The sequence below is a fragment of the Miniopterus natalensis genome, chromosome 18 (genome assembly GCF_054644295.1).
Source record: "Miniopterus natalensis isolate mMinNat1 chromosome 18, mMinNat1.hap1, whole genome shotgun sequence".
In the NCBI taxonomy this organism is placed as follows: domain Eukaryota; kingdom Metazoa; phylum Chordata; class Mammalia; order Chiroptera; family Miniopteridae; genus Miniopterus; species Miniopterus natalensis.
In genome coordinates this window covers 34057566-34070256 of record NC_142098.1, presented here as the reverse complement: position 1 = coordinate 34070256, position 12691 = coordinate 34057566, and the positions used below count along the sequence as shown (strand labels likewise).

General features: G+C 56.1%; 2 protein-coding genes and 1 pseudogene across 2 annotated transcripts; 1 reads left to right on the top strand and 2 right to left on the bottom strand.

Annotated features, from left to right (window-relative positions):
* Positions 1-927: 927 nt before the first annotated feature.
* LOC107532176 (cyclin-dependent kinase inhibitor 3 pseudogene) lies at positions 928-2195 on the bottom strand (annotated as a pseudogene).
* Positions 2196-3311: 1116 nt separating this feature from the next.
* On the bottom strand, positions 3312-5797 carry LOC107532177 (galectin-7-like). The gene is made up of 4 exons (XM_087826690.1): positions 5783-5797; positions 5041-5129; positions 4090-4291; positions 3312-3486 (listed from the first exon to the last, which is right to left on the bottom strand). Exons 1-4 carry the CDS (start codon positions 5795-5797, stop codon positions 3373-3375), a joined length of 420 nt encoding a protein of 139 aa, XP_087682816.1. The 3' UTR covers positions 3312-3372.
* A 3199-nt stretch (positions 5798-8996) lies between these two features.
* Positions 8997-11214, top strand: LOC107532179 (galectin-7-like). The gene is made up of 4 exons (XM_087826691.1): positions 8997-9011; positions 9388-9476; positions 10235-10436; positions 11040-11214. The coding sequence occupies exons 1-4, from the start codon at positions 8997-8999 to the stop codon at positions 11151-11153; spliced, it is 420 nt and encodes a 139-aa protein (XP_087682817.1). The 3' UTR covers positions 11154-11214.
* The last annotated feature ends 1477 nt before the right edge of the window (positions 11215-12691 follow it).

Below are 12691 nucleotides of genomic sequence, written 5' to 3'. Positions count from 1 at the left end.
TCCTGCCCTGGCCAGTGTGGCTCAGTGGTTAGAGCATCAGCCAAAGCACTGAAGGGTCTCAAGTCTGATTCTTGGTCAAGGGCATGTGCCTGGGTTGCGGGTTCAACCCCCCACCCTGGTGGGGGGCTGTGCGGGAGGCAACCTATCCATGTTTCTCTCTCTCTCTCCCTCCCTCCCTCCCTCCCTTCCACTCTCTCCAAAAATCAGTGGAAAAAATATCCTCCAGTGAGGATTAACCAATAAGGAAATCAATAAGATGGATCACTATCAGCAAATTTGAGGACCCCAACCACCTCCACCAGTGGTGCCAATAACTGTACTTTACATTGCATACTTTTGAAATTTGTGCCACATGTACATGTTATCTGTACAAAGTTTAAAAAAATATATTTATAATCCTTGACAAATACAAATAAAAGTAAAAACTAAGTTATTCAACAAGTCCTGGGGGACTAGGGGATTTCAGACTTTCTCAGGTTTTCCACTGGAAGAGGTGACCCCTTGTGAAAAGCTAACATTAAGTGGAGCCATTTTTTTTTTTAATCAATAAAAGCTTTAGGAATTCTTCACATATACATTTTTAAAAATCCTCACCTGAGGATATGCTTAGAGAGAGGAAGAGAGAGAGAAAAAGAGAGAGAGAGGGAGAGAGAGAGGGAGAGAGGGAGAGAAACATCAATTGGTTGCCTTCGTACAAGCCCAGACTGGGGACTGAACAGCAACCCGGGTATGTGCCCTGAACGGGAATTGAACCTGCAACCTCGGTGCACAGGGCGATGCTCAGTCAACTGAGCCACACTGACTGGGCACTTCACATATACATTTACAATCAAGTTGAAAACACTAGCAGCTTCACTTTAAAACAAATTATGTTAGAGAACTCTTAAATTTCAGACATGGTTATATATCTATTTCAAAATTCTTTTTTTATGTAGATACAGACGTTGATAGTGACTCTCCTGATGACAGAGGTGCAGCTAGTTCATGCTGGGACGTGTGTAGATAATTACATTGCTCTATGGTCTGTATTGCTCCCGCTCCTCAGGGGCTGTCTATGGCTTGCTGTGGTGATACTGTGTCAGACAGATATAGTGGGAGACAAGAGGCTAAAGACAAGTCTGCACTGCTCCATAATAGTGTCTTATGGTTTTTGATTATTTGTAAGGCAGACTGCAAGCTCCTCCATTATTGCACAGCAGCTGGCTGTCAGGAGTCCCTCCATCGGGACTGGATGACAATGAATGGTGACGCCATATGGCTGGCAGAGGTCCAAAAGGTTTGGAACTCTGTATTTTGACGGTTACCCTGTGGTGCAGAGAGCGAATATGCTTTGTGTACCATAACTCTTTAGTTCTTCTGTATCTCTTTGGTTATTTCTTCTAGCATCTTTAAATTTACAACCTGGAAGAACCCAGAAACCCAGAAACTGAGAACAATTCGCTCCTGACAGGGGCAGTAGCCCTGATATCGAAACTGGAGTCTGTTTATTTTCAATAACCTACTTTTGCCCCACCCTGTATATATTTTAATTTTGATGAGTCAAACTCATTGTTTGCAGTGAGCTAGCTGGCTTCATCGCTGGCAGCCCTAAGTGGAGCTGTTTTTAAATGGAGCCAGAGCAGCCTTACAGAGGAACTGCCTTGCAGTCTTACTCCTTGAACTTTTGAAATGTTTAAACAGGCCAAAATAACCTCTGGACTGGGCCAAACCAACACTGTCTAATAGATAATCCTTGGGAAAGCTAACAAGAAAGCAGACATCCTGGCCACAAGGACTGATAACGATGGACGTTCTTTATAATCAGTAACCAGCCATGCCTATAGATAACTAAAGAGTAACTTGATTTGCTGGCACCAGTGGAAATTAATTTCTTCTATTCACTTAGCTAACTCTGTATTTTGACAGTTACCCTCTGGTGCAGAAAGCGAATATGTTTTGTGTACCATAACTCTTTAGTTCTTCTGTATCTTTTTTTTACAGAGGAACTGCCTCAATAAATGTGACTATTTCCCTTCCCCTTTTTCATGAAACCCCTCGTCTTCACCCTAAAATCTGGACACTATTTGGGTTTCTAAGCAGATCTATGCCCTCAATTGCAATTCTGTGATCTCAAACGCTTATTGCCTCTCACTTTTGTTTTTATTTTTATTTTTTTAGGTTAACAGCCTCATTCCTCGGCCTACCCAAAGATGCATTCTCAAGGGCCCGGCATGGGAGGGGTGGCTTCAGCCGAAGGGTCCCACGGGGCAGGAAACCACATTCTGAAAAGAGTCAAGTCCCGGGCCGGGCCTGGTCCTTCCACCGCCCAGCGCGGTTTCAGGTTGTCAGGAACCGGCCCGCGACGCTGGCAGCGGCCCCCAGGGAAGGGAGCGGTGCGTCCGGAGGTGCGCGGGTCCCCGGCCTGCAGCCCGAAGAGCAAACGGACATTTCCGAGAACCGGGACCCGGCCCCGAGCGGGCCACCTGCGGGCTCCAGACACGGGCCCAGGAGCGCTTTGCGGGGGGTGCGGGGCTCGGGGCGCTCGCTACCCCACCCCTACCCCAAAGGCCACCTGGTGGTGACTCAGCCACCCGCCTGACACCAGATAATCACCCCCTTGGTGGTGGTGGGGGGGTGAGCTGGGCGTCTGTGCCTGAGCGCAGGCTCCCCTTGCCGTCCTGAACCACTTGGGGGAGCAGAGGAGGGATGTGTGCGCATGGGGCCCGCGGGGACCCAGGAGCCCGGCCCTTCGCGTGACAGTCCCCTCCACGGGGCACCTGCGGCTTTGCTGTACCCGTCTGCCTTGGGGAGCACGCGGGTGGGGGCCTGAGGCCAGGCCCGCGTCGCCCCGATCGACTCCCCCGCCCCGCCCCGCCCGAGCGCCTCTAGGCACCCAGAGGCCAGGGCAGCGCGGAGAGATGGGGCCAGAGGGCAGGGCTGGGGCCTGATAGACTTCATGGCCCGTCTCCGCGAGGCCCGGGTCTCCAACCGGCCAGGTCCGCGGGGCCTCTTTCCCTGCGTCCAGATGCGCTGAGTGGAGCTTCGTTAGATCCGCGAAGGGGGCACCAAGGGAAGGCTCGAGTGCCTCAAAACTCCGCCAGGTCACCGACAGCTGACCACCCGCTGCCCTGCAATGGGCTGCGGCCGGACCAGCCAAAGGCCCGCCCCCGCAGATCGAGACCCTCCCACGCGTTCGGACCGCAACCGCCTCGCACACCCAGACCCCGATCCCGCCTCGGGCGCGGAAGCGCTGTGTGACCCTAGGCAGTGTCCTCCCGTCTCTGAACTGCTTTCCTCGTCTACGTGAAGGAGACACAGACACACACCAGGCGCCCAGACCCGGGATAAGACTTTATTCGCCGTCCAGGCCCCGCACTGCGCCCCCGACGCGGCTCAGAAGACCTTCACCGACTCCAGCTGCAGGTCCCCGCCCACCTCCAGGAGGCGCACGCGCGCCGGCGGGATGCGGTGGCGGAAGTGGTGGTATTCCGAGTCCCCGACCACCGCCTGCGGGACGAGGGGCGCGTCACGCTCGGGCTGCGGGGGCCGCCTCCCCGCTGCTCGCCGACTCCGCCCCGCGCCCGCCGTCCGCCCCGGGCCCCGGTGGGACAATGGGCGCCTGTTCCTTCTAAGCCCTTGTCCTGAGGATGCCTCAGTTGGCTGTTGGCAGCCGAGCGCTTCGTGGGTGTCATTAGCGCCAACCCGGCGTCCACCGCCTCCCTCGGGACGCGCAGATTTAAAGTGGCGAACGGCTGGGTGCTGCGGGGTCTGCAGCGACCACTCCCTCTGGGCCTTGCTGCTGCTCCCTGGCTCTCAGCCCGCCCTCGCCCCTGTCCCGCGGTCCCGACCTCAGGTGCAAATGAGCAGGGGGCCCCACCTCTCCGCCAGGACACCCACACTCTGGCCACCTCAGTCTCGCTCGCTCCTTCCTTGTCCCTACCTGCCCTTGTGGCACTACTGTGGCTGCACCGAGAGAGAGAGAGGGACTGAGGACACCTGCCCAGCCTTGGCCACGCCTTTGCTCCCCACTTCCACCCAGGGCCTTGCTGGCCTTTCCCAGCCACGGGAGGGAGCTGGGTCTTGGTGCCCACCCCTGGGACAGAGGCGCACCTTGTAGCCTTGTTCCGTGGCGATGAGGAGCACTTCGAAGGGCTGCCCACGCTGAAAGGGAAGGCCATGGCCACGCTCCTCCTGGCCCCAGGTTCCCTTCTCCTTGGTGTTGAAGACCACTGTGGACTGGTCCATCCGGGGGTTGAAGTGCAGGGCAACCTCAGCACCCTCCTCCTCACTGCACAGCAGGTTCACGTGAAACCTGGTGAAGGGAGAATAGGGGCGGGGAGTGGCAGGAATGGATATCAAGAGCCATGAACCACCCAGACCAAGGTCAAGGGCCAATGAATTAAGAATCACCATTGAACAAACTTAAATTTACAGAGACCTGAATATGTCACACACCACAGAAGGAGGGTTTGTGGGCTGCTGGACTGGGAACCCAGATTCCAGGAGGGCCAAACATTTCTTGGACACTCATCCACCGAGCAAGGATCACTATGCTGTGGCCTGGGTTGCCTTCATTTCCACAGAGTCTGGGAGTTGGCAAGGAGTCATGGTGCTGATGGCCAGAGTGCACCCCCAGTTCCCAGAGGGCTGGGAAGAACACCAGGGACCCAATATTTATGGACACCCTAGATTCCTAGGAAGCCTACATTTCCCAGACCCAGGAAGCCATACAATTGATTGCTTAGGCCCTCAGAGCCCAGGGCACCTCCAAATCACAAGGACATATTTCCAGAGTCCCGGTGACTCAGTTTGGAAGCCATAGAACTAGAGATAGGAATCCTGAAATGGCCTTGGAAGCCCCAGATTATTAGGGACCCCTGCTCCAAAATTAGGGGACACATCTGTGAAAACATCAGATTCCAAAAGGCTGGTAATGGCTTGGGGATTCCAGACCCTGGTGGGCAAAGGTGGCCCAGAGGCCCTCATCTCTGGGCTGTGAGAAGCTGGGCTGACACCACCCACCCCTTACCTCTGGAACCTGGGGTCACACTGGAGTCTCACCTGCCAGCTTTGTCGGGGACAACACCACGAATTCTCATCACGGTGCCCGTTCTGACACCCTCGGGCAGCAAGGTCTTGTAGGGCACGTTCTGCAAAAGCCCGGGTGGGAGGGGATGAGTGGACCAGGGATCAAGGAGAGGGACAGGTGGGTCACCCCAGGGAGAATACAATCAGAGCAGCACAATCAGAGAGAAGAAAGGCACCGGGAGAAGCAAAGAGAGTCAGACACACGGAAAGAATTGGTAAGTGAAGCCTAGGAATTAACAGAGCCCTGCCTCTGTGCTCAGTGGTTAAAGTGGCCTCCCACACACCAGAGGGTCGTGGGTTCAGATTATGGTCAAGGGCATGTACCTGGATTGCAGGTTCAATCCCCAGCCCTGGGGGGGCTGCGTGCCAGAGGCAACAAATTTATATGTCTCTCTCACATCAATGTTTCTCTGTCTCTTACTCCCTCCATCCCTCCCTTCCACTCTCTCTAAAAATCAATAGAAAATATAGCCTCCAGTGAGGCTTAATAACAACAAAAAGTAATTAACAGATTAGAGGGAGAAACCAACAGGAGGCATCAAGAGGACCTGGGAGCATCGAGATGGGTGGGTCCACCCAGAAAGCAGCACCCAGACACTTCACAGCACACTCAACCACCCACCTTCTCCTGTGAAACAGGAGACCTCAGCCCCTCCCCCACTCTGGTGCAGCCTTGGGTCCAACACCCCCCAACCCTAGGCCCTACAACACTCACAGAGCTCCCTGCCATGGTTGGGACAGTGGGACAGGCAATGGTGGTGGTGGGTATGGCTCCTGGAACCTTAAGTAAAAGGCAGGTGTGGCTGGGCCTGATGACTCACTCCCTGTCTTTCCACACCCACCACCCACACCTGGCACAGACCCTAGCCCTGGGGCCAGGGTGGCCCAGCACCCCCTTCCTGGGGCCTCTCACCCTTCTCAGTCACTGTGGGCTCCCAGCTGAACTGCCCCTCTCCTTTCAGCTAATAATGATAGAGTCAGATAACAACAACAACAACAACAATAATAATAACGACCTCAAAAACCAAGAAGGCTCCTTGAGCCACTGTCCATCCAGCCTTATCTTCCTGCTGCCTGGCAGAGAGAGAGGCCCTTATCCCATTTGTCCTGGAAAACTTGAGTCTTCAGAGGCCAAGTTGGAGGTTGGAACTCTGACCCCTCTCTCCCAGGTTAGGATCTGTTGCGTGGGGCTAAGGTTGTGTCTCCCAGGAAATTCCAGGTATGCTCCTGTAATATGCTGATAACCATGGCAACAACGACAATACTAAACAGGGAGCTCTGGCTCTAGCCAGTTTGGCTCAGTCCTTAGAGCATCAGCCTGGGACTGAAGGGTCCCGGGTTGGATTCTGGCCAAGGGCACTTACCTCCATTGCAGGGCTCCATCCCAGGCCCTGGTACTGGCATGTTCAGGAGGCAACCAATGGATGTTTCTCTCACATCAATATTTCTCTCTTTCTCTCCCTCTCTCTCTTCTCTTCTCTTCCTTCCACTCTCTCTGAAAAGCAATGGAAAAAATATCCTCTGGTCATGATTTTTAAAAAAAGGAGCTCTAAGCGGCAGGATTTGTGCCTGATGTTCAATGCCGTGCCCTGGTGCCTAGAGCAGTGCCTGGCACACAGTAAATGCTCAGGAAATATGGGCAAAAAGGAAAGAGAAATAACAGCTGCCATTTACTGAGCCTCTGCCTCTGGCCAGCATATGCAAGAGATCAGTGATGCTCACAGAGGCCATTGGGACAGGCATGGGTCTCTCCCATGTTACAGACAAGGAAACTGAGGCTCAGAGAGGGGGAGCAATTTGCCCAGGGCACAGGGCTGTGCAATACTAGGGTGACTGTGTCTCTGGCTTTCTGCATCTCTGGAAGGTTCTGTCTTCCTGAAGGCCCTAGCATCCCTGTGCCTCTGTCTCTGTCTCTCCCTGCCTCTGACTATGCCTTCCTGTCCTGTACCCTCTCCTGTTCCTCTTCCCAGCACTACTGCCATTCTCCCACCTACTTTCAGGACAAGGAGTGGAGTAGGGGGTGGTGTCCTAGGACCTACCCACCCCCAGACCAAGGAAGAGAACACAGTGGGACCCTCCATCCAGGCCCATGTCCAGCAGCCATGGGCTAAGGCTGTAGAAAAACCCAGGGGAGGAAGGGTAGGGGTGGGGAGGAGGGAGAATGCTGAAAGGGGGTTCTGAAGTCAAGGAAGAGGAATGGGGGCACTAGGCAGAGACCCCTCCTACAGCCCAGCAGCCCTCCTCTCCTTTTTCACCCCTCACTGTCCTGCCCCAGGGAAGAGACTGCTCCAGAATGGAGAATGGAAACTTTGGGTGGAGACAACCAGACTCAGCACCTGATCCACTGCCCTCCCCCACGCCCCCAGGCCTCCCGCACCCTCCCCACCCCTCCCCAGCCGGAGGCAGCCCAGGTGCTGGTGCTGGAGGGGGAACAAGTCCCTGGGGAGGGAGGATGGGCAGCTGCACTGAGTGGGGGCTGCAAGCTCCCCATTTTGTGGAGGGACCTGGAAGAAACAGGATTGGGGTGGTGGTTGCACAGGTTTCCTATGCATTTGACAAAACTCGTCAAAGTATTCTGTTAAATCCGCAGGCTTTATGAGTGTGGAGTAGAGCTTGAGAACAGAGTATTGGGGAAAAAATACATCCCCTATTTATTTGGAAATGAAAGGCAACGCTCTCGAAAATGTATTTCCAGCACTGATGTGAAGATACTGCCCACAAATGAGTAAGAATCATCAAGGGTGAGCGTCTGAGTTATCAGAAATAAACCAGAAATCAGACTGATAGCGGCCTGGGTGTGAACACTGGGCCCAACACCAAGGCAAGTGTAGACTTGCAGGTTGGCAGCGTGTGGAGAAATGTGCAGCCACGATGAGGCAATCGAGGAGATGTGTCATTGGGATACGGCAGAGCAGACTGGGACAAGAATTGGAAGAGCCATGGAGTCCATCATCCTGGGAATCTCTCCACTCCCAGCTGCTGGTGCCATAACCGCCAACCCTCACTGTCCTCTGTTTCAAGTGCCATGACATGCCCTGGGCACACCGCCCGGACTCCCGCCCAGGCCTGGCCCCTTCCTTGCTAGGAGGTCTTGGCTCAGAGGCTGCCCCTCTCTAAGCCTGAGTTTTCTTCTCCACAAAATGGGGAGCTTGCAGCCTTCACTCAGTTTAGCTGCCCATCCTCCCTCCCCAGGGAGAGAAAGAGAGAAACATTGATGTGAGAGAAACATCCATTGGTTGCCTCCTGAACATGCCAGTACCAGGGCCTGGGATGGAGCCCTGCCATGGAGGTAAGTGCCCTTGGCCAGAATCCAACCCGGGACCCTTCAGTCCCAGGCTGATGCTCTAAGGACTGAGCCAAACTGGCTAGAGCCAGAGCTCCCTGTTTAGTATTGTCGTTGTTGCCATGGTTATCAGCATATTACAGGAGCATACCTGGAATTTCCTGGGAGACACAACCTTAGCCCCACGCAACAGATCCTAACCTGGGAGAGAGGGGTCAGAGTTCCAACCTCCAACTTGGCCTCCAAAGACTCAAGTTTTCCAGGACAAATGGGATAAGGGCCTCTCTCTCTGCCAGGCAGCAGGAAGATAGGGCTGGATGGACAGTGGCTCAAGGAGCCTTCTTGGTTTTTGAGGTCGTTATTATTATTATTATTATTATTGTTGTTGTTGTTGTTATCTGCCTCTATCATTAGCTGAAAGGAGAGGGGCAGTTCAGCTGGGAGCCCACAGTGACTGAGAAGGGTGAGAGGCCCCAGGAAGGGGGTGCTGGGCCACCCTGGCCCCAGGGCTAGGGTCTGTGCCAGGTGTGGGTGGTGGGCGTGGAAAGACAGGGGGTGAGTCATCAGGCCCAGCCACACCTGCCTTTTACTTAAGGTTTCAGGAGCCATAACCACCACCACCATTGTCTGTCCCACTGTCCCAGCCATGGCAGGGAGCTCTGTGAGTGTTGTAGGGCCTAGGGTTGGGGGGTGTTGGACCCAAGGCTGCACCAGAGTGGGGGAGGGGCTGAGGTCTCCTGTTTCACAGGAGAAGGTGGGTGGTTGAGTGTGCTGTGAAGTGTCTGGGTGCTGCTTTCTGGGTGGACCCACCCATCCCGATGCTCCCAGGTCCTCTTGGTTTCTCTCTCTGAATATTTTTCTGTTAATTCCTAGGCTTCACTTACCAACTCTTTCCCTGTGTCTGACTCTCTTTGCTTCTCCCGGTGCCTTTCTTCTCTCTGATTGTGCTGCTCTGATTGTATTCCCCCTGGGGTGACCCACCTGTCCCTCTCCTTGGTCCCTGGTCCACTCATCCCCTCCCACCCGGGCTTTTGCAGAATGTGCCCCACAAGACCTTGCTGCCCGAGGGTGTCAGAGCGGGCACCGTGATGAGAATTCGTGGTGTTGTCCCCGACAAAGCTGGCAGGTGAGACTCCAGTGTGACCCCAGGTTCCAGAGGTAAGGGGTGGGAGGTCTCAGCCCAGCTTCTCACAGCCCAGAGATGAGGGCTCCTGGGCCACCTTTGCCCACCAGGGTCTGGAATCCCCAAGCCATTACCAGCCTTTTGGAATCTGATGTTTTCACAGATGTGTCCCCTAATTTTGGAGCAGGGGTCCCTAATAATCTGGGGCTTTCAAGGCCATTTCAGGATTCCTATCTCTAGTTCTATGGCTTCCAAACTGAGTCACCGGGACTCTGGAAATATGTCTTTGTGATTTGGAGGTGCCCTGGGCCTCTGAGGGCCTAAGCAATCAATTGTATGGCTTCCTGGGTCTAGGAACTTCAGGTTTTCTAGGAACCTAGGGTGTCCATAAATATTGGGTCCCTGGTGTTCTTCCCAGCCCTTTGGGAACTGGGCGTGCCCTGGGAATCTGGAGCACCCTGGCCGTCAGCACCAGGACTCTTGGTGACTCCCAGACTCTGGAATTGAAGGGGACCGGGGCCATAGCATAGGGACTCTTACCAGGTGGATGCGTGGTCATGCCCTCAATAAGTGTTTGGTTGCCCTGGAATCTGGGCTCCCTAGACTCCTGTCTACAACCCCTCCTTCCCACTGTGTGACATACTCAGGTCCCTGTAAATTTCGATGTGCCTTTGCAATGGTGAGTCCTGATCTATTAGCCCTTGACCTTGGTCTGGGTGGTTCTTCCCTCCTGACTTATGCCACCTACCCCCATCCACCAGGTTTTATGTGAACCTGCTGTGCAGTGAGGAGGAGGGTGCTGAGGCTGCCCTGCATTTCAATCCCCGGATGGACGAGTCTACAGTGGTCTTCAACACCATGGAGAAGGGAACCTGGGGCCAGGAGGAGCGTGGCCATGGCCTTCCCTTTCAGCGTGGGCAGCCCTTCGACGTGCTCCTCATCGCCACGGAACAAGGCTTCAAGGTGCACCTCTGTCCCAGGGGTGGGCACCAAGACCCAGCTCCCTCCGGTGGCTGGGAAAGGCCAGCAAGGCCCTGGGTAGAAGTGGGGAGCAAAGGCGTGGCCAAGGCTGGGCAGGTGTCCTCAGTCCCTCTCTCTCCCTCGGTGCAGCCACAGTAGTGCCACAAGGGCAGGTAGGGACAAGGAAGGAGCGAGCGAGACTGAGGTGGCCAGAGTGTGGGTGTCCTGGCGGAGAGGTGGGGCCCCCTGCTCATTTGCACCTGAGGTCGGGACCGCGGGACAGGGGCGAGGGCGGGCTGAGAGCCAGGGAGCAGCAGCAAGGCCCAGAGGGAGTGGTCGCTGCAGACCCCACAGCACCCAGCCGTTGGCCACTTTAAATCTGCGCGTCCCGAGGGAGGCGGTGGACGCCGGGTTGGCGCTAATGACACCCACGAAGCGCTCGGCTGCCAACAACCAACTGAGGCACCCTCAGGACAAGGGCTTAGAAGGAACAGGCGCCCATTGTCCCACCGGGGCCCGGGGCGGACGGCGGGCGCGGGGCGGAGTCGGCGAGCAGCGGGGAGGCGGCCCCCGCAGCCCGAGCGTGACGCGCCCCTCGTCCCGCAGGCGGTGGTCGGGGACTCGGAATACCACCACTTCCGCCACCGCATCCCGCCGGCGCGCGTGCGCCTCCTGGAGGTGGGCGGGGACCTGCAGCTGGAGTCGGTGAAGGTCTTCTGAGCCGCGTCGGGGGCGCAGTGCGGGGCCTGGACGGCGAATAAAGTCTTATCCCGGGTCTGGGCGCCTGGTGTGTGTCTGTGTCTCCTTCACGTAGACGAGGAAAGCAGTTCAGAGACGGGAGGACACTGCCTAGGGTCACACAGCGCTTCCGCGCCCGAGGCGTGGGTGTGCGAGGCGGTTGGCGTCCGAACGCGTGAGAGGGTCGCGATCTGCGGGGGCGGGCCTTTGGCTGGTCCCGGGGCAGCACCTTAACAAAACCACAGGCCTGGTCCTGGGATACCCGGGCCTCGCGGAGATGGGGCATGAATTCTGTTAGGCCCCCGTCCCTACCCTCTGGTCCCCACCACTCCGAGCCCCCCTGGCCTCTCGGTGCCTGGAGACATTCAGGCGGGGCTGGGGAGCAGGTCGGGGCGTCGCCCGCCTGCCATCAGTCCGCGGGTCCGGACAAGCCCCCGCTCGCGTGCGCTGCGGGGCAGACGCGTACTGCAGCTGCAGATTTCCCTGCGGAGGAGATGGGGACCCGAAGGGCGGGGCTCCTGGGTCCCGGCTGCAGTGGGGGGGCCCATGCTCACACTTCATCCTCCTGCGCTCCCCCATATGGTTCTGAAGGGGAAGGGGCGCGTGCGCTCAGCTCACCCCCGGACCTCCAGGAGGTGATTATCTGGTGTCGGGGCGGGGAGGGGGGGGGGTGGTCTCTGGGTCGCCACCAAATGGCCTTTAGGGTGGCGGTGGCCGGAACCACGCGAGGGCCCTGAGCCCTCAGCCTCCGCGTGGTGTTCCGATCGACTGTGGATGGAGCCCCGCCGGTGGCAGGATGCCTGCCGGGCACAGTGGGTCCTGATAAAGCCCGGAGCCCCTCCCTGGCAGGATGTGTCCCGGGCTCTGCGCCCCGGCCCTTTCGAAGCTGGTGACTTGTCATCCCCTCGTGGCCAAAGCGGATGTTGCAGTCCCAGCCGTCTGTGCGGGGGGCCTTGGGTTTTACCTTTGTTTTGCCTGCGGAGCAAGGCAAAATCCTAGGGGACCCCCACGCCTGGGAGCGGTTCGAGCCCTTTCAGGACCTGAACTTTTTCTGCACTTTTCGAACCTCCACCTCTATCGCCCCTGCCTTCTGAATATATTTCAGGGTGGGCAGTTGGAATGTGGGGTCCCCCTCGTTCAGTGGGAGACCTGAGAAAGTGGCATTTACTGGTACTCAAGGCTCACAGTTAAACGAATTAATTTTTATTTTATCTGTCTGTGTCATGTAGTTTTTAAACACTGAAAGCAATTTGTACAGACAGCATCCATACAGTCCAAATTTCAGATAGTGATTAGGTAGTGACCCATCTGTTAACTTCCATTTTTTTGTGTTTTTTTAATCTTCACCCAAGGATACTTTTTCCATTGCTTTTCACAGAGAGAGGAAGGGAGAGACAGAGAGAGAAACATAGATGTGAGAGAGACACATGGACTGGTTGCCTCCCACCCATGCCCAGATGAAACCTGCAACTGAGATGCATGCCCTTTGCCAGAATCGAACCCCAGAGCTTTCAGCCCCC

Bases quoted from the DNA above. Each gene is read 5' to 3' on its own strand.
- LOC107532177 (XM_087826690.1), bottom strand. The intron at 4,292-5,040 runs GTGAGACTCCAG...TCCCTTCACCAG, and splicing joins GTCCCCGACAAAGCTGGCAG to GTTTCACGTGAACCTGCTGT. The intron at 3,487-4,089 runs GTGCGCCTCTGT...CTCGTCCCGCAG, and splicing joins CCACGGAACAAGGCTACAAG to GCGGTGGTCGGGGACTCGGA.
- LOC107532179 (XM_087826691.1), top strand. The intron at 9,477-10,234 runs GTGAGACTCCAG...CCCATCCACCAG, and splicing joins GTCCCCGACAAAGCTGGCAG to GTTTTATGTGAACCTGCTGT. The intron at 10,437-11,039 runs GTGCACCTCTGT...CTCGTCCCGCAG, and splicing joins CCACGGAACAAGGCTTCAAG to GCGGTGGTCGGGGACTCGGA.